Raw genomic sequence first — 10,759 nt, 5'->3', positions numbered from 1 at the left:
TAGTGCTCTGGGGAAAACACTAGCCTGAGACCTAACAGGCCCCGAGGAGCCCAGTCCAGCTGCAGGAGCCTGACTCCACAGCTCTTTGAGTCTGGGCCCAAACACGGCTTCCAAGTCTAAATGATTTCCGGTGTATCTGTGCCCCACTCTAACCGTAGCTCCCAAGAGCTGTCTGCAGGTTGCTCGAAATGGAAGCTTGAAGAATCAGAAGCTAAGAAGGCCCCGGCAGCCACCCAGAGCAAGGATCCTCTCTTCAGACAGGAATGCTGGAAGAAGCCAAGCCTTGCACCGGGCCCACCAGGAGGGTGCTTGTTGCCATAAGGGCTGAAGCAGGACGCAGGGAAATGCAGTAGAGCGCTCCACCGGGCCTCCCACTCTCTACCTGACTGCCAGGCTGGGAGCCCGGGAGAGCCCAGGTCGGCGGTGAGAGCCCGAGGAGGGTGAGGGTCTAGCTGGCTTGCGGAGCACAGAGGCCCAGCCCTGTGAGAGAATCATCCTTAGCAAAAAGGTGGCAGTATTCTGCAAAGACATCCTTAAAGGAGCCTCCGGCAAATGGAGTTTACGCAGGCACGAATACCCACCTCCTGTGCAGCACAGAGAGTGCAAAGGAAGCCCGGTTAAAATGCCTCCAGGCTGCTGAGACTCCCCGGATTAGTATTCGTTATTGGAATGCTGCCAGCTTTAGCCTGACACCTGCCGGCTGGTCTGTGGGGCCTGCGGCACAGGGCAGCCGCCATGGCTTCGGACTATTAGAAGGGAGGTTAGCTGTGACAGCGCGAGAGGACAGGGAAAGTGACTTCGCCTCCTGCCCAAGGTGAAGGCTTCCTTCTAAGCGCACAGACTGAGCCACTCTTAGGGATTCCTAATGCTCACAGGGGGGAATTCATTCTCGTCATCAAGACACACTGGTCCGGTGGCAAACTCATGTTCGGGAATAACCTCTCCTCGGAGGGCTCCGCCGTCCTCAGAATAACCTGGAAACCAAGAATGAGACATGAGAGAAGCCCCACGGTCTCCTCTTCTTACGCTATGAGCCCGGGGCGGGAGCCTCCAGGGAAACCACGGGAAGCTGCTTTTGCCTTTAGAATGGAGAGAGACTGGTGCTCGCTTCGGCAGCACATGTACCAAAACTGGACGGAGAGACTGCTGCAGAGGAGTCAGGTCCCCACGAGGTGCAGTTTCCAAGGCTCCGGCCGACCTCACCCACCTTCTACCCCAGGCACCGCCAACTCTCCACCTGTGGCCAATTCTCAGAGGGGTGACCCTATTCGTTTGGGGCTCTGCCTGCCAGGTTTAGGGACCTGACTTGAAAGGCTGTTCTCACGGCCACACTGGAGGAGGGAAGGGGTTCAGAGAGCGTGTTCCATCCACGGGTGACGGTGCTGAGAGAAAGCACGGTCGGAAAGGCGGCCCCACGGTGCCCCCGGCCAGGTCCCCCCATCCACACTCACCTGGCACCGTGGAGGCCGACGAGGTGCTTGGTCTGGCTACAGTTGCTGCGTAAGACTGAGGTAATGAAGGTCTGAGGTCATTTTCTTTATTTTCTTCCGTTGTTCCTGAGCTAATCAAGCTAATTACAGCAATTGGGGGAAGGGGAGAGAAAAAAGAGATCATCACATATCCAGGCTATTGCCAGAAGGAAAAGCACCCGGAAGCTCAGGCTTGCCCACTCGAGCTTAGTATAGACCTATCTGGACACCGCTGGGTCATGTGACCTCCCAGGGACCTTGAACGGCCTGTGTCAATCATGCAACTCCCAGTGACCCCCTTTCTCTTGCTCTTGGCCCACCGCGTTGCTGGCTAGTTTTATCAAGTTAAAAAAAAAATGGTTAGCTTCTTTCTTCTAATGTTTAGCTTCTTTCTCGTATATGCACTGAGCGAGGATGGGCCCTCTGCTCTTCCTGAAACACCTGGCGAGGACGCTGAGCCACACTCGCAGCGGGGGGCTCGCGCTGTCCTGTCGCCGCTGGAGGAGGTCGCCTTGCTCTCAGTCACAGATGTCAGGAGAACTTCTGGATTCTGTTTGGGCACCACTGTTGAGCACCCATTATGCACGAGGAGGAAAGGCTGCAGGAAGACATTCCCTTTCTTCGAGCACGTGGTATTCATCCCGGCACTTTTCTAGAGCGTCCTGGGTGGTGAGGGCACTGGACACTGAGCCCCGCACGAAGCGCGTGCCCGCTCGAGCTCTGCCTCTGAGAAGGCCGGCGAGGAAGACAAGCGAGGGCCCTGAGGCTTGTCGTTCCCGGCTCAGGGAGCTGCTCTGCTCGACACAGCCAGCTCTTAAAAGGCTTTTGTGAAAACTAGTCTCTTCACCTGTGGGTCTTGATTAAGACACATTCTCCTCCGTCCTGAGGGTCCAAGTTGTAGATGTAAAGGTGTCCATTAGACGATGCGACCAGCAGCCTCGGCAGTTTCTGGATCCTAGAAGCCAAGGGAAACATGTGCTGTGGTCTGAGCAGTGACAGGTGATGGGCCAGCTTCAGATACAAAGCCTCACCCACCTTGGCTGTCACACTGGCTTCTCCTGCCCCCAGAAGCCTTTACCCAGCCCATGGGCCCTCGATTCTGGGTGTTTTTGGCCCTAGTGATCTACCTGGAGGATTATTTCTTGTCTTTGAAAGTAACTGGGCATGAGACAGAAGGAGGCGTGTCGTGTGCCTGCTCTTACTCCACAAAAAGCCACGGCAGCAAAATATCCGCTGACCTGAGCAGGACACAACTTTCGGCTTATGTGGCTCTCTGTCTTTTACGGTGACAGAAAGGACAAAGGACAAACTTGGCCCACTGCATTGCTGGCTAGTTTTATCAAATTAAAAAAAAAAAAAAATGTTTCGCTTCTTTAATAAACTCCTTTAAACCACTTAGATAAAGTATCTATCAAGCCCAGAGGTGTCTGAACCCAGACTGTGGAACTAGAGCCTTGTTACAGAGTTATGTAAAAACGGGAGTTGCTTTCAAGATAGTGTCATTATCACCAGAAAGTTGGGGTTCCCGTGCCAGCTTCCGGCACCCCCGCCCCCAAAAACAGGCATGACAACCAGGGAGGAAAAGCAGCTGACGGACACGGCAGCCTTCGAGTCTGCTCACCCTTCCTCTTGGCCATCTCTTGTCCTTTGGCTCCCTGCACGTGTTTGGGGACTTTGCACTCTGGGCAAACAGCCCGGCGAAGGCTTTTGCCGGCGGAGGGTGGGCGGGGCCGTACGTACGTGGAGAGCGAGCAGATGTTCCTCTGCCCAGAGAAGTTCAGACGTCCGGTGGCGAAGGCCCTGTCCTGGTTCATCATGTCTGACACCTGGGTGGGGAGGTAGTTGGAAGCAGCCATGAACATTTTTCCCATGTAGCCAGTCCAGGTCGAAGGTTCTTCTGGTCGGCTGGGGGAGCAAGGCACAGGTGGAGGTGAGACAGCCCCGTGGGCCCGGGCCCTGGGCCAACTCCCCGCCCGCCCCAGCGCTGGGGGATGTGCTCGAGGCAGCGGGAAGGAACTGTGCCTTCGCATCGCGTCCTGCCCACCCGCAACAGCTCGGGACGTTCTCTGCTGGCCGCGCCAGAAGGGCACCGAGGGCTTGTTTGTCCTGCGGAGGGGCCATCGTGAAGCCGTTAAGAGGTTCCCAATGCTACCTCTTCCCTACATTAGAGAAGTTGCATGTGGTGATCAATCTGATTTCCAGATTTCTAAGAAGGGGGGCCAGGGGCGGGCACGAGACGGGATCGCTATCTGGACTCTGAAAACGAGGCCCAAGCCCGTCTCCGGCTCGCGGAAGAACAGCGCGATCTCAGGGTCAAGGACTCCCTGGTCAGACTGAGTGGGAAGCAGACGTCCGGGCAAGACGCTTTGGACGGTGTTTGGTTCCAGCCCTGAAGCCGCCCGGGTCCCCAGGGATTCCCAATGGTGGAGATAAATCAGAGGGGACCTGCTGCGTCCCCTGCCGTCACCTGGCTCCATTGCAGGGCGTCTGCCGGACACGGGGGTGGCTGCTCTGTCGGTGACAGGTGGGAACGGGTCGGGGCACAGCCCTGCCCTCGCGCTGTGCGTACTGGGGCCGCATCAAGGACTAGTGGCCACATGCATTCCTGGGAGCACTGCCGAGAGGCCGCTTGGGTACAGGGCCTGGGCGGTGGCGATCGCACGCCGTGGCTCGGAAGCACGGGCTTCTTTCTCACTCTGTTTACCAGTTGGGTAGGTGGGCCCTGGACAAGCCTCTGGGCCTGGATGTTCCCATCGGAAACTGACGGCCCCTCTTAGTGGTTTCGCCCTTATTCTGTGATCCTGAGCATCACGAGACAGACCCGTCCTGTTTGCTCTGCGTCTCTGTGCCAAGGGGTAGGATGTGCCAAGAGGCAAAGAGGCCCCGCACCCCTGGGGCAGACACGGCACAGAGACGTCAACTGTGACGCCCCACGGAGGGTGAGGGTAGGCGCTCCTCCAGGACGGCGGAGGAGGGACAGGGGGATGGAGTTCCTTCACCTCCCAGAGAAACCATGATAACCTCAGCTGGCTAACATGCCACCTGGCAGGGCTGTCCTGAGCACGGGAACAGGTGACCCCTGCTGAGGACTCACGTCGTGCCTGGCACACGGCAGATGCTATTTGATAAGACGGTGTCTGCACCGACTGGGGAATGTTCTGGGGGTGGTGGCCGAGAGGCCGGGCTCGGGAGGCAGGTCCAGCTCAGCTGTGGGTGCGCTGGGACAGGAAGGCAGAGCAGGGGCGGGACGCAGAGGCAGAGGCAGGTGCACAAGGCCTATGGGAGCCACAGCCAAGCTGGTCTGGCTGTGCTGCCTGAGGCGGGAAGGCCGCACAGCAGGTAAGATGCACCAAGAAGGGCCTCGAATGCCCGGCTGGTGGAGCAGGCACTTCTTTCCCAGAGCTGGGGGAGTGGGGGGCAGTAACAGTTTCTGAGGAGAGAGGGTCAGGTTTAAAGGAATGCTTCCAGAAAACTAGCCCACTGAGAAGATACAGGACAGACTGGTAAGAAGAGCCCAGAGAGAGTGAGACATAACCGAGCAGACAGGAGATGCTCAAGACCCAGTTCAGGCGGTAGCCTGAGAAACGGGGCTGCAGAGGCCGGTGGGAGCCATCACAGTGGCTCCTGCTTCATGCACAGCCAAGTGGAAGGTCAAGAGCCACCCGGGGGAGGAAGGGGTTGTTCCCAGCTCTCTGCGATCACTGACGGAAGCAGGAGAGCCTTCAAATGGTAACTTCCGGTCTGAAGCCCCAATTACGAACTCAGATGAAGACAGGGCTGAAGCAGGGCTTGGGGTCACTCCCAGCAGCCCAGCCGCCCTCCCATGCTCCGCACTATCACACCAGCTCCTGAAGAGATCTGGGCTCTGAGAGGAGATAGGAAAGTCCAGAAAACAAATAGAAGCTCTAGGGAGACCATGCAGGGTCAGAAGAACTACAGGACAAACACTGAGCTCTGGGATGCCCATGAACAGGGGTGGACATTCGTGGGGTTCCAGGCAAACAGGAGCTGGGAGGGAGCAGCCCCTGCGGTTTCCGACACCAGTCGGGGGAACGAGGTTTCGCAGGAAAGAGCCTTGCACTAGCCTGTGGAGGGAAGACGGAGCCAGGTCTGAAAATCCTTGGCACTTACTGACTTGGTTGCTGGAACCCTTGGATGGAGTTTCAGAGGAAGGGGGACAGAAGCCAGGTACGGGTGTCGGACACACACTAATACATACACAACAGGAGTGGGGGACGGTGTTGGACAGACACGTACTACACCAAACAGCCAGAACGAGGCCGGGCACGGTATTTGGAAAGTGGATGGAAAACGGATCTTTCTTGTAGACGTTCTACCACATTAGGAGAATTAGTTACAAAAGAGGGGCCTCTCTTGGGACAACTGTGAAAGTGTGGAGGCAAGTCCCTGGGACGTTTCCTAAACACCCCTGGAGTTTTCGCTCTGAAGATCTAGAAGCCTGGGTGGGTATAAAACTTGCTACTTCCATGCGGACCCTGGGACTTGTACACGGGGACCAGCTTTGAGCAACACACAGGACGGCTCTGAACCCCAGCTGACTTAGGGATGAAACTTCTCCCACCTCCCAGGACTCCTGTGGTGAGCCGAGGGAGGCCGTGTGTGAGAAGACTCTAAAGTGCAGTGCTCTATCGACGTACGAGAGTCATTGTCATTGCTAACTCCACCATCTGCCTTCCATGTGTAACGGAGCTCACCGCTGACACCTCGTGTTTCCATTTCCTATCACGGCACCAAAGAGGCAGGAGACATGAGGCATCTGAAGTTCTGAGGAAGGTATGGACCAGAAGCTACCAGAAGCTACCAGAAGCAGGACCTTGACCTTGGGAAGAGGTCATGGACAATGGCTGGTGGGGAGGAGAGTCCTTTCCAGTGTGAGGTATCTCCAAGGGTAGGCATGGACATGCCCACAGCAGGTAGTTCATGCTACGTCTATGTCCGAGTGCTCACAGCTACGGCGGAATTCCTAGGAATGGCCCCAAGATTCCATGCCCCAGTCCCCAGAACATGTGACGGTGACGAATGAGCCCTCCAGTGACTGTTATATGGCCCAGATGGCCGGAGGTAGGGAGATTACCCAGCTGGGCTTGCTCTAATCACAGGAGCCTTTAAAAGCAGAGAGGGGGGCGCCTGGGTGGCTCAGTGGGTTAAGCCGCTGCCTTCAGCTCAGGTCATGATCTCAGAGTCCTGGGATCGAGTCCCACATCGGGCTCTCTGCTCAGCAGGGAGCCTGCTTCCCTCTCTCTCTCTGCCAGCCTCTCTACCTACCTGTGATCTCTCTCTGTCAAATAAATAAATAAAATCTTTAAAAAAAAAAAAATAAAAAAAATAAAAAAAAAATAAAAAATAAAAAATAAAAAATAAAAGCAGAGAGGGCTATCCACCTGGTGGCAGACAAGGAAGGCAGAAGGCCAAGTTGGAGCGCTCCAGCGCACAGGAAGGGATCGGTGCGGCACCGCTGGGCCGACAGCGAGGTGCCGAAGGAAGCGGGTGCGCTCTTGAGCACAGACTCCAAGGATGCGGGCACCTCACCGCTACCACCGCATCGCCTGGGATTCTTACCAGGAATGGGACTCGTTTGGAAGAGGGCTCTGAGCTCCAGATAAGAGGGGGGCTACCTGCCACGGGGATTTCTGCCTTGTGAGACCCTGGGTGGAGAACTTGGCCATGGGGTCCTGGACAAGCAAACGGTGCCATAATGACCATGTGCTCCTTGAAGCCATGAAGTCTGTGGTTACTCGTTACAGCAGCGAGAGGAAACTAATGTCCACACCCTCGGCTGCAGTTTAAGGCACGCTGTGCTCCAGCCACTGGTGCAGCCACCGGCACTGGGAGTGTCTGCCCGCGACTTTGTGGTGGGCCAGACGGCGGAGATGAGCAGTCTACTGTGCCAACAGCTTCTCCTGGGTGCAGGCACTTGCTGAACACTTCGGCTCCAGGGAACTCTCTTAGCCCTCATGACATGCCCAGGAGGCCTCGGTGATCATTTTGCACCGAGGTACAGGAAGACTGAATTACCCGCCTGGGTCTCCTAGCACAGGGCAGGGCCAGGGTGTAAACTCTGGGGGGTGGCCCCGGATTTCGTGTGTCCTTGCGTGACACCACCCCGTCGGGAAGACCTACCAGGAAGGCCGGTCCACGCGGGTTTGACGTCTGGCGCTTGCTTACCTGTTAGTGAGGTGCTCCAGCTTGAAGATGTGCACGGTCTCGGTGTTGCTGGAGGCACAGAGGAACTGAGAGTCCATACTGAACACGAGCGAGCTGATTGTCACGTACCTGGGAACACAGCGATGCAGAGACAGACCAGTGAGCCAGAAAGGTGAGGGTGACTGCTTGCTGGTTCAAAAACCAGCTTTTTAAGAAAACCCGATGTGTCCTGGAGAGTCTAGGTATTCTCAGATGCCCCGACACGGTGTCTTTCACATTTAGGAATTCTTGCTGGCAAGATTCGTAAGGGGTCCTGGTCTCCAGCAGGAAGAAACAAGGCGCGGCCCCTGCCTGTCATCTCAGACGTCTTCTAGCTGCTCGGTGCACAGATCCAGCTGCAAATGCCACAGCCACTAGGATCCCGGCCCATCATACTTGACAAATTGCTTCTGGACAGTGACTCGTTCTCTCTCACGTCTCCTTTGCTAGCGGCCCTCGCGCATCAGAAAAGGGCTCCTGTGGGGCTCCCCTGGGGCTCCAGTGGCCGAGGTCCTGTGCTAGAGCAGCCGAGTTCTCGGGTCTGCTGAGCACCCAGCGAGGCGTCTCAGGCAGTGACCCTCCTCCAGGGGACAGGAGGGCACAGAGCCGCCCCTCCCTGCTCCCCCCGACCGCCACCAGCCGTCCCCTGCGGGACTTGGTGACTACCGCAAAACAGGCTTCACGGTGAACACAGACCTTTTCATGCCTCTCCGAAACTCGTAGAGCTTTTGCCCGTCCGGTACAGAGAACACCCGGATGACAGTGCCCTGTAAAAGACAGCAGGTGCACACTTCATACCATTAATGGCTTCGTACCCAGATGTCCCTTCAGAGAAGAGCTTGTTTTCTTGGTTTGGAACATCTGTCTCCGAGGAGGAAGCACAAAATGTCAGACACAGAGGCTTTTTTGTGTGTATACTGCTGTAGAAGTAACTCTTGGACCGTGTGTGCAACACTGTTTCTCTTTTCCCTCCCCGCCCTAGGCGAAGGCTTGGCAAGCTTGGATGCTGGAAATGTTTGCACTTGCTAGAATGTTCAGTCTCCGCCTCTCAAAAGACACACATTTTTCACGGCATTTGAGGTTCAACTTGATCACCTTCCCTGGCCATTCCAGTCAGAAGAGATCAATCTCACACAACATATTGTTGGCACCGTTTAGTAAATGCAGTCTCACTGAGTGTCAAGGGGGACCTGCACGAACGTTTCTCAGTAACACCCCAAGTGTCCGTGTCAAGTGTCCCATATCTTGCATAACCCAGGCCTTCTGCCTGTTGAACTACTGCGTATGTATCTACACAGCACGCGTGGGGCAGAGGTGCCCCTTGGAAATGGATTCCAAGTAGGCCCAGGGACCAGCCAGTCCCCGCGTGTCCGACCTTCGGCCCCGACGGGGTCGTGCAGCACAGCCCTGACGGGACAGCCCGGTGAAGGCGCAGCGACACACTCACCTTTTCAGAGGCGCTCGCTAGTTTGGAGCCCGAGGCATTGAAGGTGATGGCGGCCAGCGTGCCCTCGTGGGCAGCAATCGTGCAGACTGTTTTCTGTTGGTGACACGGGAAGGCAGATACTGATGCCGGGGAAGCGGGAAGACACATTTCTTCTCCCTCCCCTTCCTCTTTTCTTCCAAGATGTTCCCCTCATCTGCCGGGCTCCCTGCCTCTCTCTCTCTCGCGCCCTCCACCAGGCCGTATAAGCTCTGTGTCCTATTCTGGGCTATCGGGATTCTGCCTCTGTTTCCACCCCTCTTCCCGCCCTCGGGAACACGGACAGCCGGTTGCATGCTCAATGCGCCGTGATGCTGCCGCTACTTTTTGGGGACGTCCCCCAGCAATCCTGCCCTGCTCCCTGAAGCCTCAGAGAGCAGAGGACCGAAATGGGAAACATCTGGGCACTGTCACCGTGACACGGCACAGCACGACACCTTCCATCTGACCCTGGGCCACCAGCTGGCGGGCAGTTTCCACGACACTGTCTACATCTGACTCGGCCTGATGTGCTGCCTCATGTGTGGCTTCTCCCCCCGCCTCCCGCTTCCCCCACCGGGACAGAGCCTGTGCAACACCTGCCGATGACCTCACAGCCAAGCAGGAGGGCTGCGTCTGCTGGGTCGCTGCCAACTCACCAGGGAGTGTCCATCGTAAAGCACAATCTCGCCTGTAGTCAGGCTTCCAGGGTAGGCCACATACGAATTGGAATGGTTGATAGAGAGGGCGCACAGACCTGGCAAACAAGGGACAGCAGATGAAAAGCAGTGTCCGAGGGAGAGAACAAGCCTGGACAGGGCAGCGGAAGACAGCGTGGCCTCAGCGCCACCTACTGGCGAGGGGAGGAACGGCTTAGTCGATCTTCCAGTGGATTATTCTTGCAGTAAATTCACACTTGACATTGGCCGGGTCCTCCCCGCAGGAAAGCAGTTAGAACTCAGAACACCGCAAAAGCTCTTCTTCACGTTTTACTGCAGGGCTCTGAAACCGTGTCTATTTCTCTTTCATTACTCTCTAAGGCTATGAGAGAATGTACTCTTCATGGAAATAAGTCTTCCTACTGCAAACTTGGCCTTCCTGCAGGTGACCACCTGCAGCTGGCCAGTCCTATCAGGTTGGAGAACCCAGGAGGCGGAGGGTGAGGGGAAGGACCTATTGAGAGACTGTTCATTTCTAAGTCAAATGTCTGCCTCGATAAGGGAAATGGGCAAATCCAGAGACGGAAGATCCTTTGAGGGCTGGATCCTCCGTGAAGATGGGTGGGTGTCTGCTATTGAAAGAAAGTAAAGAAAGAGAACATTTTGGATTTAAGGTGCTTCGGCAGTATTCTGGAAGAGTAAACAGCCTATCACAGCACTGAACTGACATAAATAATTTTTCTTTATGAGGAGACTCAAGTTGTGGGAGTGGGGGTGTTGTTCTAAAAGTATTTAGGTAAAGGATTTTCACAGCCATAGCTGGGTTAATAGTAGAGGTGTGCGTGTGACAGAAGTGAATTCAAGGAGTTGTCAGAACTGAAAGCATCATCAGAATAAGAACTCTGAGATTAGGCCAGAGAGATATCTTTTTAAATGAAAAAAAAAAGCAACTGACATCTTTGTTA

The 10,759-nt window shown here is 55.8% G+C and overlaps 1 protein-coding gene across 1 annotated transcript in view; it reads right to left on the bottom strand.

The window, feature by feature from the left end:
* Positions 1-10,759, bottom strand: part of WIPI1 (WD repeat domain, phosphoinositide interacting 1) — a 33,698-nt gene that overhangs the window by 2,544 nt on the left and 20,395 nt on the right. Inside the window, exons 5-12 of the mRNA XM_059148558.1 lie at positions 9,795-9,892; positions 9,121-9,213; positions 8,370-8,440; positions 7,656-7,763; positions 3,210-3,374; positions 2,317-2,424; positions 1,452-1,570; positions 874-974 (exon numbers count right to left, since the gene is read on the bottom strand). Coding sequence (XP_059004541.1) covers positions 874-974; positions 1,452-1,570; positions 2,317-2,424; positions 3,210-3,374; positions 7,656-7,763; positions 8,370-8,440; positions 9,121-9,213; positions 9,795-9,892 — 863 coding nt within the window. The remainder of the gene's footprint in view (positions 1-873; positions 975-1,451; positions 1,571-2,316; positions 2,425-3,209; positions 3,375-7,655; positions 7,764-8,369; positions 8,441-9,120; positions 9,214-9,794; positions 9,893-10,759) is intronic.

Source organism: Mustela lutreola, chromosome 15 (assembly GCF_030435805.1).
Source record: "Mustela lutreola isolate mMusLut2 chromosome 15, mMusLut2.pri, whole genome shotgun sequence".
Classification (NCBI taxonomy): domain Eukaryota; kingdom Metazoa; phylum Chordata; class Mammalia; order Carnivora; family Mustelidae; genus Mustela; species Mustela lutreola.
This window is presented reverse-complemented; position numbering and strand designations above follow the sequence as displayed.